Raw genomic sequence first — 18699 nt, 5'->3', positions numbered from 1 at the left:
AAGAAATACATTTGTTAGATATGTCAGCAAGAAGGGCAAGTGAAGCATCTGTGGACCGCCATTACCAGATCAATGCATCAACTGTGTGTAAACCCAATTCAAATATCTGAGCAAAGGTTCCTGCCAGCAAAGCACAAATGGCTCATTCCAATCCCGTGATCAACATATTGAAATGAAATTGCCGGAATAACTTTGTCATATCTCCATGATCTCTGAAAAAACAAAAACCTGGAAATCAATTTGGTTCTTATAAGTCGATAGCGCGACTGTTTAATGAGTTATAGCACTTAGTTTGCTCATGATCATAACTTGGAAGTCCATCGGACTTGAAATGGCGTTTTTATCGCAATTTGAAATTTTTGACCCAACCCCCCCGACATTCGACCCCCGACCGCTAAGAAGGGTGTTGGTGTGACACCCCCAATGAGACATGTGGTTGGATGCAGTATTGGAAGATGCACATTTTGGATTTGGTTTGAAGTCGATACGAGCATTTTGGCGGACGTTATTGCGAAAATAAGAATTTCGGTTTTTCGATGACCTTGACCTTTGACCTAGATTCACCAAAAACGACGTGTCTAAGTTGGACGTCTGTACCCAGCTTGGTCATGATCGCTGAAACGGTGTGGCTGCTACAGGGTAAACAAACACACAAACAGACAGACACACAGAATGACACAACCGACCAACATAATTGCCGAAATCCATTAATTATAGAAAACACCGCTCAATACTTGGATCGACGACCAAACAGAAAAAAATGCCTTTGTGCGGACTGGTGTACAGGAGAACCCATTATGGAATTACCCGAACAACGATTCCCGGGGGCCAGAGGCTCCAGTTCAACCATGGCTCATGGAACTGACCGAGGCAAAGGGATTTATGCCGAAGCAAGTTTTTCACGCTGAAGAGGTGGGATTATTTTGGAAAAGAATTCCATCTCATACCTTCCCTGTCCAACCAGGGAAGATCTGTTCTGGATCAAGGTGGTTGAGGATCGTTTTACCCTTCTATGTGGCAATGCACCAGGTGATTTTGGTGTGCTCCTGGTGATCCAACAGCCATTGCAGGTTCGACATCCACATCTTTCTACCCCCCCCTCCCCCCGAAAGCAGCATCATCATCTCCGAGCTAAGTCTTGTGTTTTCTATTTTCAGCAGAGTACGGTATGAATGAGTACCCTCACCCACCTTGCTGTTTTGGAATAAATTTAAAAGGTAAAACTTGTCTTTGTTTCAGTTACATTGTATTTATTTTATTTACATGTTTATTTCAAACAATATATATATATATATATATAATATATATTATACACACGTATAATCTATATAATATATATTATACACACGTGTATGATCTTGTCACGGGGGTGGCCAGCCAAAGTTCACCACCCACCCCCGACACAACAATGTTGTCGAATATATTGGACTTATTAGATTTTTTTTTTTTTTAAACGGGTGGTGGCCATCTTGGATTTTGTCCCCAAATTTATGGGCTTCAGGGGACATATTCAGCTTGGCACTATCCGATATTACTTAGTGCATATCAAACATGATCCATGCCAAATTTGGTTCTTTTACCACAAAACCCATGATTTTGTCACAAATCTGCCCCACAAACAGGAGTACAGGAGTGAGAGCACTCAATCACCACCACACCCGATCCTACCTGGTGAAGCAGCATCACCTTTTCCAATCAACTCCTCTTTGCTGAGTCCAAACGTCTTTGCCAGTCTGCAAGGCTCACACCAAACATGATGAACTTCAAAACATGCCCATTAAGGCAGCAATCAAAAATGTTTGTTTGTTTGTGGTCAGGTAATGGCTAAGGGGGCCGAAGGAGTAAAGGGGGGGGGGATAAAATGAGAAAATTCTGATTAAAGGGAAAGTTAAGGATAAGAAAGAAGGTTGGGAGGGAGAAGGCATGATGGAAGTTGAGGGGGGATAAATAATTCCACATTTGCATATGTAATAAATAGATAGACCCGTACTGTTTGAAATTACCATACCACAAAAACGCACCGTGACTGAACTCCCTGCCAAAGCATAGTTTGGCGTTGTGCCACGTCCGGGTGCTTTCGCACGAACTCGGCATCGGGGGGGAGTGCAAACTCCCAGCCACGTCCGACACGCGAGTAAGCGACCTGTTCCATGAAATCCTTCACGTCCTCTGCCGGCAGCTGCGATCGAATAATGCACCAAAGGAGGTAAGAAGAGTGCGATCACATGTGGACAGATTAGCTCCAAGAAAATTGGCGTAATTGTAGAAATATGCCTATTTTCGCTCACCCATGAATTTGGTAACCAACCACATTGGGTACCGAAGCAACAGGAAAATTCCAATGAACTACTAATCTGCTGCATAATTCCATCAAACAAGACCAGCTCAAGTTTAAATTATGTTTCAAAGGTCGGGTCCGGCGATATATCGATATTGGAATTTTGAATATACCGGTACACAGAAAAGAAAAAAAAAACAAAAACAATCGGTATATCACCAAGAAATCGAAGAAAAGCGTTTACAATCTTTAAATATCGTACATTATTTAAAAAGCTTCGATGTACTCGGCTACACCTGGAACAGTGGAACGCAAGACGTCAAGACTTACCAGGAAGTAGTTGCAGTAGGTTTTAACTTTTAACCCTCAGCATCCAAGGAACGGTTTTGGAGATACAGAGATCTAATTTTTCCCCCCCCCTTTTTTCCGACATGGCTGCCACACCACATGATCTATGATGTCAATCATCATTGAAATACTCTACATGAGTTTTGGCACCTATGGTGAAAATTTCACATCAATCGGATAAGCGGTTGCAGAGAAAATTAGGACGGATGGACGTACATACGTCCAAACAGTCCCACCAAGGCTGTTCACAACCGGAACAGCGTAGCACACTTACATTTGAGCAGTCGATTCCGGTTGTATTCTTGACCTGACGAGCCTTCCGGATTGTTACGTCAAAGTATCCCGTTCCTGAGAGGGACATCGAGCCGGGTCTCTTGTCTTCCAGAATTAGTTGGTGGACGTTGACGATCCCACGGTGTTTTTCGCAAAGAGTCATCTCCGGCACCATGCACAAATTACAAATTCTTGCTCCGACTAACCCGGCAAAAATAAAGGCAAACCAAACCTGCAACTCCTGCGATTCGACCACTGGGTTGAACCGGTTTTGCTCGACTTTATTTCACACGATTGTAGTTCAATGGAATCAACCCCCTTTCTTAACTTTGTGTCTGGGTATTGCGGGTCTCTGGCGCAGGATGGAATTTCACCTTGGCCGTACTTTGTGGGTCACAATCGGCATATCCTATTTGTAATGCCAATTTGCTTGCACCAGTAAACATTAAAAGAGCCACAAGACAGCCACCAGCGTTGACAAGTTATCACACAGAGTGTACACGGTCTCGTAAATCTTGTTTTCCAGAAACCGGGACCAAACCCACCTTTACAACTGCCAAGATGTCTTTACGAAGGACAAAACGCTTTCTTGTAAATTCCCAGAGCTGTTCAAGGGAAGAGTAAAAAGACATTTGAATAAATATTTCTCCTTGTAAGCGATATATCTGCACAACGGCACGGCAGCCGCTTTAATCGTTCTCTGGGTAAAGTAGTGGAGACAAATATAAAGCAGAAAAAAAGCAAAATAACATCAACAAACATCAGGAAAATTGAGCCACGAGAACCTTAAAAAGCTAATCCGACAAAACCCAATGAAAAACAATTACCACGGTCAGTATCACCAGGACTCACCAGAAAGTCCCTTCCCCTGCACAGTACCTCGGCAGATACACCGCTGTATGGGCTGCGTGACTCCTTGGGGTACAAAATCTCACTAAGGGATGGTGGGAGTCAGGTGTGGTAGAGTGTAGCAATAAGGTAGTGAATAATAAATCGCTGTTTAAACAAGTTGCGTGACGTTGTGAAAAACTCAAAAGAATGTGAACAAAGTTGCATTGATTTGAGAAACATTCGACAAAAGCTTTATACCTGTGGCCGATCGTACTCAGCCAATGTTTAGCATCAGTTATTCCAAATACTGTTCCACGGCCCAGGTAAATTCAGTCCAAACTGGAAGGGCACTCAGTATAGCGCATACCTCCGCCACATAATACCTGATCCATGAGAACACATCGGGTCCAATACATGTTTGAAATATCATGATATACAGTAATATATCGTTTTTGGCCCAATCGCTCAATGGTGAAGAATCACTTTAAAAATTAAATAATTCTCATATCCAGATCTTCACCAAAATCGAATCAATTCGTCCTACCGACACACCCAACATGTCCACCAAGTTTCGTCCACAACTTTTTGGGATATCGTGTTATATATCGTTTTTGGCCCCATCTCTCAATGGTGAAGAATCACTTTTTAAAATTCTAGTAGTCGGATCCAGATCTTCATCAAAATCAAGTGATTTCGTCCTTGTCACACACCCAACCTGCCCACAAAATTTCATTTGGATCCGTCCACAACTTTTTGAGATATCCTGCACACAAACAGACAAACAGACAGGAAAGGGGTGAAAACGACCTCCTTCACCTTCGGTGGCGGAGGTAATGAGATTCCTCATGACTGAGATTACAGTCATTTCTCTTCGTGGCTCCACATACTCTCCTGCCTTCTTACACCCATCACCCTCTTTCCTTTTTTCACACCATCCCCCACCCACAACCATCCTCTTTCCTCCTTTCACACCCCCTCCCACCAACCACCCCCCTTCCTCCTCTCTTTCCTCCTTCCCCCTCCAACACTCAATTTAACCACACACACACACACACACACACACACACACACACACACACACACACACACACACACACACACACACACACACACACACACACACACACACACACACACACACACACACACACACACACACACACACACACACACACACACACACACACACACACACCTCTCCATTCAACCCGACCCTCTTTTCCTTCTTGCACCGAATATGTGAACTTACAATTGCTTGACTTCCACGATTTACCTCTTGACAACCCAGCAGCCTTGCACGAGCACCGACACTTGCTGAACGCACCTCAAGGCCGACGTCGAGTCTGTTCCAGGCCCCAACAGGCCCATGAGCTGAGAAAACTGGAGAACTTTCACTGCACACATGCGAGGCAAGGAACCAACAAAAGCAGCAGCAAATAAATTGTGGCAGACGGTGCTGCAGCTTACACGCCGCCCACAATGGCTCCAATGCAAACAAAAAAAACACAAAATCACAACATCTTTCTCATCTCAAGTCTGAACTCTCAAACCTCTCTCCCTCCTCAAAATCCTGGTGGCGTTTAATCAAATCTGTTTCTGGTGTATGTTCCCCCTCCATCCCCTCCCTTACCTCAAATGGCCGCACTGCTGATTCCACACGTGATAAAGCTGAATGTCTAAACTCGGTGTTTGCAGCTAAATCTTGTGTCCCAAACCCATCACTATCTCTACCCACTTTACCCAGTCGCACCCAACTGTCCGTGGACTCTGTATCCTTTTCTCCTGACAAGGTGGAGAGCTTGCTTTCAAACCTCGAGTCAGATTCTGCAACCGGTCCAGACGGCATCAGCCCACGTGTCCTCAAAGCCTGCTCTTCTGCTCTTGCTCACCCTCTCTCTGTTCTATTCACCCTCTCATTTTCCCAAGGTCATCTGCCATCTGCTTGGAAATCTGCTAACATCACTGCCCTGCATAAAAAGGTGCAAAAACAGATCCCTGTAACTACAGACCAATCAGCCTTCTCCCAATCATCAGCAAGGTGATGGAATCCATCATCGCTTCAGACATGAAATCCTTCCTCTTCTCCAATGGCTTGATTTCCGATCATCAATTTGGTTTCAGACCAGGTCACTCTACCCTGGATATGCTGCTACTGCTCTCCCATCAATGGATGGAGGTCCTCAATGCCAGACAGGAAATCCGAGCCGTATCCCTGGACATATCACGTGCTTTTGACACAGTCTGGCACCCTGCCCTACTCACCAAACTCTCTTCCCATGGTATTCAAGGCCATCTCCACTCATGGCTCGCAGACTTCCTCTCCTGTCGCAGTCAACGTGTGGCCCTAAATGGAGTTCTTTCATCCCCTCTTCCTGTGCAGGCTGGAGTTCCTCAAGGTAGCGTTCTGGGCCCTGTTCTTTTTCTGGTTTTCATCAATGATCTCTCGGACTCTCTGGAAAATCCTCTATTTCTCTTTGCCGATGACTCCACCCTCTGCCGTACCATCTGTCATCCCTCAGATCGGCAAGCAGCAGCTTCTTCGCTCACTGCAGATCTGGATAAAATCACAAACTGGTCCAACACGTGGAACATGTCTTTCAATCCAGACAAATCTCACACTCTCACTATGTCTCTTCGAAAGGACCGTTTACAAAACCCCCCCATCCACTTTCTCAACAATCCTCTGGAAGAAGTCTTTTCTTTCAAGCTTCTAGGTCTCACTATCTGCCATGACCTTTCCTGGGAAAGTCACATTTCCAACCTCGCCTCAAAAGCCAGTCGCCGACTGGGAATCCTCCGTCGTGCAAAGTCCTTCCTCGGCCCTCTTGAGCTGCTGACCACTTACAAAGCTTTTGTCTGTAGCCTGATGGAGTACTGCTCTCCCCTCTGGGCTGGTGCTCCTGCCTCCCACCTTTCTCGGATTCACGCTGTCGAAACCAGGGCATTTAAGATCATTGGCATCTCCTGCAATGAAGCTGAGTCTTTGGGCCTCTCACTCAATCACCGCAGGTTGGTCGGTGGTCTTTCTGTCTTCTACCGACTCCTCTCCAGCCTTGCCCCCCCTGCTCTCTCTCTGCGATTTGTCCCCACCACATTTCCACAGGGCACTCAAGGTCCGCCAACAACCCCCTTCTGGTAAAACTACCAAAATCACGAATCACTGCTCATCTTCACTCTTTCATTCCTCTTTTTTCCCGCCTTTGGAATAAACTTCCTCACTCTATTCTTTCCCATTCTTCCCTCCAGGCTTTCAAAACAGCTGTTCACCACCACCTCTTATCTTCCCCCATCCAAATCCTCGATCTTTTCTACCCCCGATAATCCACCCAAGCCCACTTCCTTCAATTCTCCTGCTTTCCTTCCTGAAAGTCCCTGTAATGTCCATCTTCTCCTCGCCATGTTCCCCGTCACATCCCCATCCCTCTCCCTTCCACAGTTCACCTGTGTCTGTTCCCCAATGTTTTGTCCCTTCCACTCCCGCCCCTCTTGTCTCATGCCTCCTTGCTGTGAGTTGTGTGTTCGCTCTCATACGAGCCTCGACCAAGGTATACAAAAAAAAAAAAAAAAAAAAAAAAAAAAAAAAATGTGAAAAATAACTGCAGAACGGAATCGCATGGAGTCATTTTTTACTCGGCCAAGGCCACTCACCGTTTTTCATCAGCGTTTTCACCTGATCAGACAATGGAAGCGTGCGCAGCTGGGACATGGACACCACGTTGCTGGGAGTCACGGGCTTGGTTCTGCACACACCGAGTGGAAAATGTGCCGGCACCTTTACCAAACCATTCAAATGCACAGCAACACGAGATCGAACACCAAACCATTCAAATGTACGGCAACAGGAGGTCACACACCAAATCAAAAACACTCACTCGGTTTCCTTCTGTGCTTGTGGCATGAGCATTGCAAGGTACTCCCTACAAGATAAAATAAAACCGTTGATATGAACAACCAACCAACATTAATCCCCCTCGCACACCACCCTCTCCCAACTCGTTCCACCAACCCTTAATCAAGCAATGACCCAATCCCTTGGCCCAAACTCACTTGGGAGTCTTGGTGAGCTCAGAGCCAGTCACCATTCCACTACTCTGGGCAAACAGGTAATGCCGTTCAAAATCTGCGCGGCTGTCCTGCCACCACGAGTATACAACGACCGACCGAGCCCGTTATATGCATTCCTTTCTATGTATACATTTTTATTTTATGGATGAACCGGCACATGGAAATAAATAAATAAATAACTCAGATGTTCATTACACCGCCGCACCCAACCTTCGCCCCTTTTAGATTTTCCTCCTTCAACATTCCCTAAAACCGTCATGATAAACTACAAAATCATAACATGGTCTCAGGTAGATCTACCCCCACCTTCCCCACAATTCATCGACATTGAAAAAGCAACTAATGAAAGGGGAAGACACAACAAATCCAATTTTAAATCACAAGGGAAAAGGGTTTGGGCACGGTCAGAACAGGACAGGAACGACGACATCACGCCAAAACAACGGGATTGCTTGGAATTGGAATGGTCACGTCAAAGAACATTAAAAAACAAAAAAACCCAATCAATAACTATGTACAAATGTTCATTAAGAACTGGAACAATTAAAATTCCTCCAAAAAATTAAACATTGCAACAATTGCAGCCGAACCGTCGCCACTCGCCTGCGAGTCCCGGTCGGAGAGGGCCGTACCTTGGACCCGTGGTACGCAAGATGGTGCCATGGCTCTTCGGATTGTTTCTGCCTCATGTACTCGTACGACTGCATGCGTTTCTGGCGCGCTCGATCGCTCTCGGGGCGGGCAAAGCGAACCTGCCAGGAAAACAAAACCGTCATTTTACCTGAACCTGCCGTGAACATTCGAGCTCGTTTAGACTCCCAGAGTCGAAACATGGTGGCTCCAAGCTGGAGCATCATTTCATGTCCAACACTGCAACAGACGTCGGCAGGATAAACGGGATTGGAATTACAACCGATGGAAATTCAACCAAGTAGTTCCTAATCTCCAAGCCAATATAACTTGGGAAGAACAAAAATAAAGAGCTGCTTCGACCATCAGTGATCATCAAATGGACCAACCGTGATCTGTTTCACGTCTTCCTCCGGCTCCTCTTGTGACGAATCACCTGCAAAGACAGACATCATTGTCATTGTCATCATTATCTTCAGGACAGAGGATCATTTGGTGAGGGATGGACACCTTTCAGGATAATCTCAGTCCCGGTCGAGCGGCATCGGCTCTTCATAAAAGCCATGAAAAGGGTCCATTTTGCACCGGAAGGAAGGAAGGTCATCTTCCACACAAGTTTGGCCATGGCATAGAGTAGCAGCACAAATCGAGGACAACTGATGGGAAGCTAGAATTATTTCTGACTGGCAGAGTTCCCGCCCGACGGGCGATCTTGTTCCAAGCATGCAACACGTTCTTCTGATGCACACCCTTATTTGTCAGGCAACTGACAGCTTGGTTTTAGTAAAATAATAATAATAATAATAATAATAATAATAATAATAATAATAACCCAGGTTACGTGCATGAAGCAAAAACGTACCTACGGCATACAATTCAATACAGCTCACAGCACTGGAAAACTGTACATACTGTAAATGTTGGGGCTTACAATACCCTCCCCCACCTGGAGGTGGGGCTACACGATACACGTTTACATAGAGGATTTGTATCCCCCACCCCCAAGACCACCGGCAAAGATAAAATTAAAAAGATACAACCCGATACATTAATTGGGGTCACGCTGATCGTCTCGAGGAAGTCTGGAAGTAATTTAGACCAGAGCTGTAGGAGTCTTAGCCCGACAAACACCGGTCTGTGAATTATAGTGAAGATAACAAGTTCGCAATACAACGAGGGGTGGTGACGCACCCGCTTACCATCCTGAATATTCTCGTTTTCTCGATGCCGAGCATCTGCCTTGTCGAGGTAAGAGAAGCCAGGCCTTAGCTGCAGCATTCCGTGCAAAGGTGTCAGGTGCAGCTCACCTTGGAGGGGGAGGGGGATTTTCATTCAAATTCGGCGTGCCCACCCATCGCTTCGCTGACAGGTTTAATCAGTCGATGGGAAGTTGTACTTCACAAACATATTGCCTGTATCTGTGAGTGTCAATGAGGATGGAAAAACGAAGTAAAAAACATCGAAAAGGATCTTTCATAGCACGTAATGTGGTCAGGGCTGTGGTTGTCGTTTTGTGTGCTACTTCCTTGTACTATTATTTATCGTCGCGTCAGGGATCCGTGAACACAGTCCGTCTGTGCTGGGAGTACAAGACCCCCACGGATTGTCAAACAGTGTTTTAGTTTACTGGTTTCAATCTTACAACTACTATCCCTCAAGGATCACCCAAATGGCAGCTGAACCTGGTGGTGCAATGCAAGGGAGGCAAAAAGTCTCTCGTAATTAAAAACATACGGGGTTATTGCAAAAAATAAATGTGGGGATAAGGGTAGATAAGACGTGATCAATAAAATGGACAGACCACATGTTCGACAGACACACGTCGGGATGAGGGGGCACACAACTTATGGACATGGAAAGAAATAACCCACCATGGGGCCAACAATAAATACTGGGATTCGCACAATGGGGAACGAGCGAGGGCTTGAACAAGGCACGAGTTGGTTTTGGGTCTAGTTATGGCCAATACAGGTCAGGGAGGCAGACGGTGGAGGGATGTTGCCTATCTAAATGTCTGGCTGCAACCGCCTCGCGGCGACGGCCCTCGATCTTTGGGACTACAATAATACACAGCGAGTCCCTCATTGACCACCCACTGGTGTGGGCCAGGCACCTTTGTTAGGCCATCCTTTCCTGTGGGGCCGGTCCTAGAAAAATTGTTCCACCCAAATTCATGGCTCGACAGCAGACCTTACCACCATGGCCCACGCGCGGCGCGCCTGCCCAGACAGTCCATAATGTTACTTTTAAATCCACCCCCCTCCCCCCCTTCCATGCAACAATATTTTTCTATTGTTTTGAGAAGTATTACTCTGTCCAACTTTGTGTGCTCCTTCCATGTCCTTTGGTAAGGATCTTGCTGTCGTATAATAATAATAAATGTTACCGTTGGAACCCACTTCTTCAATCTGGGAAAGACAGACTTTTAAAACAGGAATCTTTGGGATTAAACAGACACAATTCCACCCCCCCTCCCCCACACCCAAGCAACTTGATTATTCACTTTCCAACGGAACAATTTTTATTATTCTACAACAGCAGCAGAAGAATAAGAACCAATCCTTTCAAGTCTTCAGACGCTGACGGCTGCCAAGGCAGTTTTTCCTTGGCTCGGGGATCACAATCCTGGACAGGTCGGCACTTATCCGATGCAGGATACTTGAATGGCTCGTTCTTTTTAGTAAGATGGTACTCATGTTGCTGACATCAGAAGGATGACAAGCCGAGTCAACCCACCTGGTGTTAGTTTAACGGGGAGACTTGAGCTCAAACTGAAGATTGCAGGATCTTAAGCCAGCCACCTTGACCGTTAAGCCTACAACAGCATGAACCCGTTAAAATGGACACACGCACACACGCACCTTCTAACAATAGATGGCCAACAATTTCATGTCATGACCGGGATGGTTCGCTGCATACCTTTGCGGAATACTCCGATGGCATAACGTGATACATCAACAGCAGCCGGCGTGGAAACCAACACTTGCTTATCCATGACCTTCCTAGAAATTCAGGAAAGGCAATAGAGAGATGAAGTGGTGTGGTGGTATTCAGGAAATAGCAAAGAAAATAAATAATCAATTCGCAAAGAAACTGCAGGAGTTCCCCCCCCCCACACCCCCCTCACAATTTTGTAAAATCACAGTCCATAAATATAAATGTCTAAAAAAAAAAAAAAAAAAACCCCAAAAACTACCACCATCACCACCACCGAATCCAAACCCGTACATCGAATAAGTCGCATCTTCCGAAGAGGTGCCGTCAACATTGAGGGCAATCTGCTCTCCTTTACTCTGCGAGTAGCTTGCGCTGTTCACGTTGATGGCAAGCTCCAGCTCCACCTTCGAGACAAGTGAAGCAAAAATGTTCCCCAATTACAAGGATACGTTGATCGAGGTACGCTAACTGCATTGGGAAGAAAGAAGCTGACGTTTCAGACGTTAACCCTTTGTCGGAGCAAAAGAGAGGAAGCGTTAACACTTCCTCTCTTTTCATCTGAAGACCTGCCTGATCAAAAATATAGATATTAAGATATTTACATATTTTTAAAATCTAAAGTTTGACCCCAAATGTCTCAGGGCTCCAAGGTTATCACTTATAACTCCCAAGGAGAGTAATGACGTCACTTCAAAAATACTTTATTCACCGGACAATGCGGACAATCCAGTTGTGAACTGATTATGTGCAAAACAATTTTTATTTTTAATCCATCTTGGAAACAGCTCAGTACGCGGTTGCGGATTTGTAGGAGGCATAGTCATCTCTGCCACTGAAGGTGGATGGAGGTTATGTATTCATCCCTGCATGTTTGTCTGTGTGTCAGCAGGGTATCTCGAAGGCTTATGGATGGATTTGGACAAACCTTGGTGGACAGGTTGGGTGTGTGACAAGGAAGAATCGGTTAGATTTTGGTGAACATCTGGATCCAGATCCGGATATGAGAATTTTTAAAGCGATTCTTCATAATTGAGAGATAGGGCCAAAAAAATATACTGCAGAGCATATTTCAAAGAGTTGTGGACGGATTATGACAAAACTTCGTGGATGAGCTGGGATGGTGAGAAGAACAAGCCGATTAGATTTTGGTTCAGGTCCGGATGTGGATCTGGCCCATCAGTGAGATACAAGACAAACCTTACTTATCCGGCCTACATCCTATTCTGCCTTACTCTCTGCCGATGGCATCCAAGGCCAACGCTACTCTTGGGTTACTGACTTCATCTACTCTTATAGCCAATGTGTGGCACTCAAAGGAATCCTTTCATCTCCTCTCCTTGTCAAAGCTGGAGTGCCCCAAGGCAGTGTTCTGGGCCTGGTGCTATTCCTAATCTTGCTCATTGATCTCTCTGACACTGGAAAATCTCCTTTATGTATTTTCTGATGACTCCACTCTCTGCCAAAATAATCGCTCATCTTTCAGATTTGCAGGCAGCAACCTCTTCCCGCTCTTCAGACCTTGAAGAAAAAATAAATAAAAACACAACATTGATAAACACTTGAAATATGTCCAATTCCTGACAAATCTCCAACTCTCACTATCTCCCCCCAAAAGGACCATCTGGCAATTCCCCCCTCCATAATCCTCTTGAGGAAGTCCATTCATTCAAACTCCTGGGTCTCACTATCAGCCATGATCTTTCTTGGGTCATCCACATTTCAACGTTGGCCTCCAAAGCCAGCAGCCGACTGGGTATTCTCAGTCATACAAAGTCCTTCTTTGGCACACCTGAACTCTGATCCACCAAAAAAGCTTTCACCTGCAGTTTGATGGAACACTGCTCTTCCCTCTGGGCTGGCTCCCCTGCCTCACATTTGCTCAGCTGAGTGAATCTCCCATGATGAAACAGTCTATGGGCCTATGAATTCACCATCGCAATGTTCTATGTGTCTTCTAACACCTCTTTTCTGTTATTGCACCCTCTGCTCTTTGCATGCTTTGCCCCCCCCCAGGTTTCTGAGGGCACACGTGGTCCACCATGAGCCGAGAGCCCCCTTCTGGTGACACTACCTAAATCCAAGATCTCTACTCACCTCCACTCTTCCCCCCCCCCCCCACCTGTTGAACAAACTTTCACATTCTCTTCAATCTCTCATCCCTCCAGGTCTTCAAGACAGCTGTTCACCACCATTTCAGATCATCCACAATCCAAAACCATGATCTTTTCTACCCTAGTTAACCCCCTTCATTCCCACAATCCCTCGTTCTAAGTCTCCAGTTTCCCCTCCTGTATCCATCTTGTCCACCCCACGACCATCATTTGTCCACCTCACTCTGTCTTGGCCTTCAACTCAGCTGATGTTTCCTCCCTCCCTTTGCTGTGCCTTTTGGCCTGTTGCATCCTGATCTGTTCAGTGTACGAGCCTCGGCTCCGCACACAAAAAAAACTAGAACTATGTTGTCGATGGCACACCATCACATATTCCCACGTGCACTTTGTCCCATTAACTTCTTCTTCTTCTTCTTTCGGCTACTCCCGTTGGGGGTCACCACAGCGGATCATCCGTTATGATCCGCATAATGATTTGGCACAGGTTTTACACCGGATGCCCTTCCTGACTCACCCTGGTCGCCTCTTCCGACACAGGGATATGGTACACCTATTCTAACCGGGGCATACACCGGGCCCAGTACACTGGTACTCACTTCGCCGACCTCGAAGGATGACAGGCTGAGTATTAATTCAAGCGGCCAACGGGGCTTGAACTCAGGACCTTTTAGATCCCAAGCCGCAACCAGAACCACTACGCCAACACCAGGCTAGCTTTGTCCCATTAACGCTAGTGAAATTTTATCTTGCAAAATGGATTGACTATTCTTTATGACCAAAGACTTACTATGTTTACTAAATCAGAAGTCATTGCAAGCATGTCAACATTTCATGAAACATTAATTTAACTGTCCAGCAATATAGAACTGTGCATCAATTTAATCATTGGAATGAACTGTGTATAATATTAATTATAATTATTCATAATCAATTAGACAAGTCTGAAGACGATGGTTCACGAGCGGTATTTGACGATGTAGATTGTTTCAGAAGTCAAGGATGAGACAATGTGATCATGTTTGACCAAGTTATAAAAATGATCAACATGATGTGGTACGAGTGACAGGTCATTCGCTGCAAAATGTCGAAAACCCGGTTTCGTTCAACAACTTTAAAAATTTGACCTTTGCATAAACTTTAAAGGTCACAAAACAATGTTGTGGACATTAAAATAAGGAAACAGGATACGTGCTATAGCTTATTGGAGTTAGTTCGTGGAAGAAGGTCGAAAACCCGATTTGATTCGCACAACTTTGAAAATTTGACCTTTGTGAACTTTAAAGGTCAAAGGTCAAGGATTATGACCTTTGGTGCAAAACTTCCTCTGGAACATTCCAGGAACAATACAACGTCATATAGGCTATTTGGCATTTCGCACTCCTCGGATTATCCATACTTTGATGAAATCAGCCTAAAAACAAACTTGAAGGGGGCGCCACAGGCAAGCTGTTCGAGATAGAGAAAAATGGTTTCAAGACTTTAGGTGGGGAATGACCTCAAGATTATGCATAAAAATTGTCATCGAAGCTCTCAATGTTTGGGCGGTCGTATGATTTTTATGTCAAAATTCGAAATTTTCTAAGTTCGTGACCTTGACACGAAAATGGAGAAAAAAAAAAAAAAAAAAATAAATCGAGCTCCGTGGGGCTATGCAGGTGTCATTGGGCTAACCAAATACCGAAACCCCTGCCAGATTCGACAAACCCCCTCGGAGAAGATGCAAATTGAAATCAGCTACCCCCTAAAAACACAATTCAAAATTTTCTAAGTTTGTGACCTTGTGACCTTGACCTCGAGACGAAAATGAAAAAGTGAGCTCCGTGGGGCTACGCAGGTGCCATTGGGCTAACCAAATACCGAAACCAGTCAGGTTCGATAAACCCCCTCGGAGAAGATGCAAATTGAAATCGGCTACCCCCAAAAACACATGTTTTTTTGGGCGTGGCTCCGCCCATAATGGGCACACCACGCCCATTTTCAGGAAAACACAACAAGATCATGATATAAACCTCCCACCAAAATTTTGTCAGGATCGGATCAAAACCCACGGAGCTATGCTCGGGACAGAGACAGACAGACAGACAGACAGACAGACACACAACAATAACAAATATAGTGGTCACTTATTTTTTGTGAAAATATTTTTTCGTGAACCAATAAATACAGTAAAACCTGTGACTGTTTGTCACTCATGGGGGCCACATAAGTAAGTTCTTTATAAAAGAATTTACCATGTACAATGGTAAATACACTTAAAAAACTAGAGGGGGAGCACTCGGTAGAGTGCAAAACCTCCGCCGCCAATACTGCTCGGTCACTCAAGTGAACCTGATGTCCAATTCATTCAATTTGACGTCAACAGTGCTCACAGAGTAAGAGTTTGCAACTTTCCCTTTTGCATACTCAATTCATTCCTCATAACTCGATTTCTTGAGACAGAAATTGATTTTACGTGGGTATATCCACCTGAAGTTCCAAAATCAGCCGCAATTATAATTTTGGCATGTTTTTTGTTGGAAATCACTTATAACATGTAGAAATGCAAAAACAAAAATTCAAATATTTTATCAAAATGGCCACCATAGTGGCCATATTGGACTTTGGACCAAGTCCAAAATCTAATGGCATGATCCTTGGACCATACCTAATCCCCCCACCAAGTTTCGTCGAAATCCGTTGAGGAGTTTTTCCGTAATACTGTTCACAAACAAACAAACAAACAAACAGAAAGGGGTGAAAACAGTAACCTCCATCCATCTTCGATGGTGGAGGTTAAAAATCAGCCCCCATGACCCCACCCCCTCTGGCCCGGATCTGGCCCAGATCAAAAATCTGACAGTGTTGTGCACTTCCCCATACATATATCTACTGTGTCCCAAAGTTTCAAGTTCCTATCTCAAACAGTGTAGGAAGAGCTATTTTGACCCCCTATCCGCTAAGCACCCCCTTCCCCCCCCCAAGCACCCTGTGATAATCATGTGTTTAAAAAAGATGTTTTTTGGGGAAAATGGAAAAAAAAAATGGAAAAAAACGATATGATAGGAAGCAAAAAAAAAATGTCAGCAATCCTTCACGTACAGGAGCCTCATGAGGAAACGCACCTTTTGCTGCCGAGGCTTGATGCGTGCTGACAGGTGTGGGACGTCGTCGTATGGTGAAGTGGCCGGACGTACTGGATGCTGAGAAATCGATCCACAGGTTTCACCATGAGAGAAAGACAGAGAGAATCTGACCGACAACATTTTGCCAAACAGCGACGAAAATTAAATAAATAAACCACTTGATCCCAAGTCGGATAACCGTGTCGGCATCGATTCATTGAATTAGGACAACGAGGAGGCTCAAAGAAGGATGTTCAAACATATTTGCTGCATCATTATTGCTGTCTATTGAGCCATCCAACATAAGCACTGCTCAGGTGAACAAGCAATGGTGTCCAAGACCAGGTTGTTAACCAATCGCGCCACTAACTGAATGTGCTTCTTGTGCTGTGGTGTAGTAACTTGTCAAACTTACCTGGAAGAGGTAGAGGTTTTCTGCCAAACTCTTTGCCAGATACACATCAATCTGCAACAAAAGTGATGAGTTTTGGATCGCGCCAGAGGGTTCTCGCGCATTAAATCTCTGCTCCAACAATGACTTCATACTCAATCAACATACACCCGGGTGCGCATCTCTCACTTCTTTCACCACTGGGTCTTCGTCTTCTGTCGCCATAGAAGCCCCCTCTTCTCAAACCCCGCCAAACACCTTCTGCCACCACCACCAGGCCAACCCTCAGCTTGAACCATGAAAGTAAATAAAATGAAAATAAAAATTACCAAATTGATTTAAACATTTGCGACAACAGCGCAGCGCAAAATCATTTCTTAAAGGCTTCGGAAGTCAGAACGTGTTACGGGTAAACGGTGGCGGTGTGACAAAGGAGATTGATCATGTGCTCGTTGATGGTCGCTGGAGGATTATCCAGAACTGCAGGATCTACCGGAGTGCTCAGTTCCTCAAAACCAACCACAGGCTTGTTGTAGCAACTCTAAAGCTGCAGCTTAAATCCAGGAGAATGGTACCATCCCAGCTCCAGCTGGTTGTTGGCAAGCTCAAGGATGAGAGGGTAGCTGAAGAGTTTGCGAACAGGCTGAGTGGAGATTTGGGGGGGTCTGGGTGCTTTGGGGGATCTTGAAAAGTTGTGGACTGCCTTCAAGACCACCATCCATGATGTGGCCAGTGGATGCCTTGGAACTGACCATAGGGCGAAGAAGAATTTTGTCTGGATAGCATTGGTAGGAACAAGGAACACTGGAGAGCATTGACCAGAGTCGCAGGGGCAGGCTTAATGGCAGAGCGAAGCTGTTCAGGGAGTTAAGGCATAAAACTGTATGTGTGCTGAGGGTGGACAAGGAGGCCTATGTGTGAGGAATCTATGAGGCGGTAGAGCATCACCTGTGGTCAAGTGATTCTCATCCTGCTTACTGGTTAATCCATGCCTTGCGTTCCTCCAAGCCCAGCCATCAGAATACTGTAGTTAGAGCCTAGGGTGATGGACACTTGACAGAGGAGTCTGAAGTGAAGGCCCGCTGAGCCAGTTACTTTGAGAGGCTGTACCCGGCTGATCTACCAGTTGTCAAGTTGGATGTCAGGGATGTTACAATCCCTGTTGCATAACCCTCCAATAAACTGTGAACCACCTTCGTTTGTGAAGAAACAGGCGACGGTGAACAGGTTGAAATGGTGTAAAGCTCCTGGGATCTGTGGGATCCATGCTGAACTTCGCAAGGCTGGTGGACATGCTCTGCTCATGCCGTTCCAGGCAGCGCACAGAACTGCATGCAACACAGGCATCATCTCAACTGAATGGAAGAGGGGCCTTGTTGTCCCTCTCTGGAAAGGGAAGTGTAATCACAAGGACTGCAACAACTACTGAGGGGTAATGCTGCTCTCAGTGCCGGACAAGGTCTTTGCTCGGATAATTATTGATGGGCTTCACCACCATCTGCATGAGCACCAGCACCCAGAGCAGTCAGGCTTTATACCAAAGAGGTCAACGATTGACCGTATCCTTGCCCTTCGGGTCCTCACCGGATGCAGATGAGAGTTTCGGCAGGGGCTGCTTGCAGCCTTTGTTGATCTCTGTAAAGTGTTTGATACAGACATCTGGTTCAGGTCTGGGAAGTCATGGAGTCACTGGATCATGTGGTGTAGCGTTGCCGGTACCTGTGCAGGAGGACG

At 45.5% G+C, this 18699-nt stretch overlaps 1 protein-coding gene across 9 annotated transcripts in view; it reads right to left on the bottom strand.

Annotated features, from left to right (window-relative positions):
* POLR3E (RNA polymerase III subunit E) overlaps positions 1-18699 on the bottom strand; it is a 40641-nt gene that overhangs the window by 10364 nt on the left and 11578 nt on the right. For 4 of the 9 annotated variants that reach the window (XM_085862269.1, XM_085862270.1, XM_085862268.1 and 1 more), the window contains exons 2-17: positions 17155-17254; positions 16990-17040; positions 16575-16652; positions 11654-11766; positions 11345-11427; positions 9625-9732; positions 8815-8861; positions 8428-8547; positions 7778-7863; positions 7603-7647; positions 7379-7470; positions 5004-5124; positions 3752-3833; positions 3445-3504; positions 2022-2179; positions 1669-1733 (exon numbers count right to left, since the gene is read on the bottom strand). In XM_085862269.1, the coding sequence (XP_085718395.1) occupies positions 1669-1733; positions 2022-2179; positions 3445-3504; positions 3752-3833; positions 5004-5124; positions 7379-7470; positions 7603-7647; positions 7778-7863; positions 8428-8547; positions 8815-8861; positions 9625-9732; positions 11345-11427; positions 11654-11766; positions 16575-16652; positions 16990-17040; positions 17155-17190 (1345 nt within the window). In that variant the 5' untranslated portion in view covers positions 17191-17254. Of the gene's footprint in view, positions 1-1668; positions 1734-2021; positions 2180-3444; positions 3505-3751; positions 3834-5003; positions 5125-7378; positions 7471-7602; positions 7648-7777; positions 7864-8427; positions 8548-8814; positions 8862-9624; positions 9733-11161; positions 11241-11344; positions 11428-11653; positions 11767-16574; positions 16702-16989; positions 17041-17154; positions 17255-18699 lie in introns of those variants that run through there. The other 5 variants (XM_085862265.1, XM_085862272.1, XM_085862264.1 and 2 more) reach the window with 3 other exon arrangements.

Source organism: Eptatretus burgeri, chromosome 17, assembly GCF_056783735.1.
Source record: "Eptatretus burgeri isolate ZD-2024b chromosome 17, Ebu_testis_v1, whole genome shotgun sequence".
Lineage (NCBI taxonomy): Eukaryota > Metazoa > Chordata > Myxini > Myxiniformes > Myxinidae > Eptatretus > Eptatretus burgeri.
Note: the sequence above shows the minus strand (reverse complement) of the source record. Positions and strands in the feature narration are given on the sequence as shown.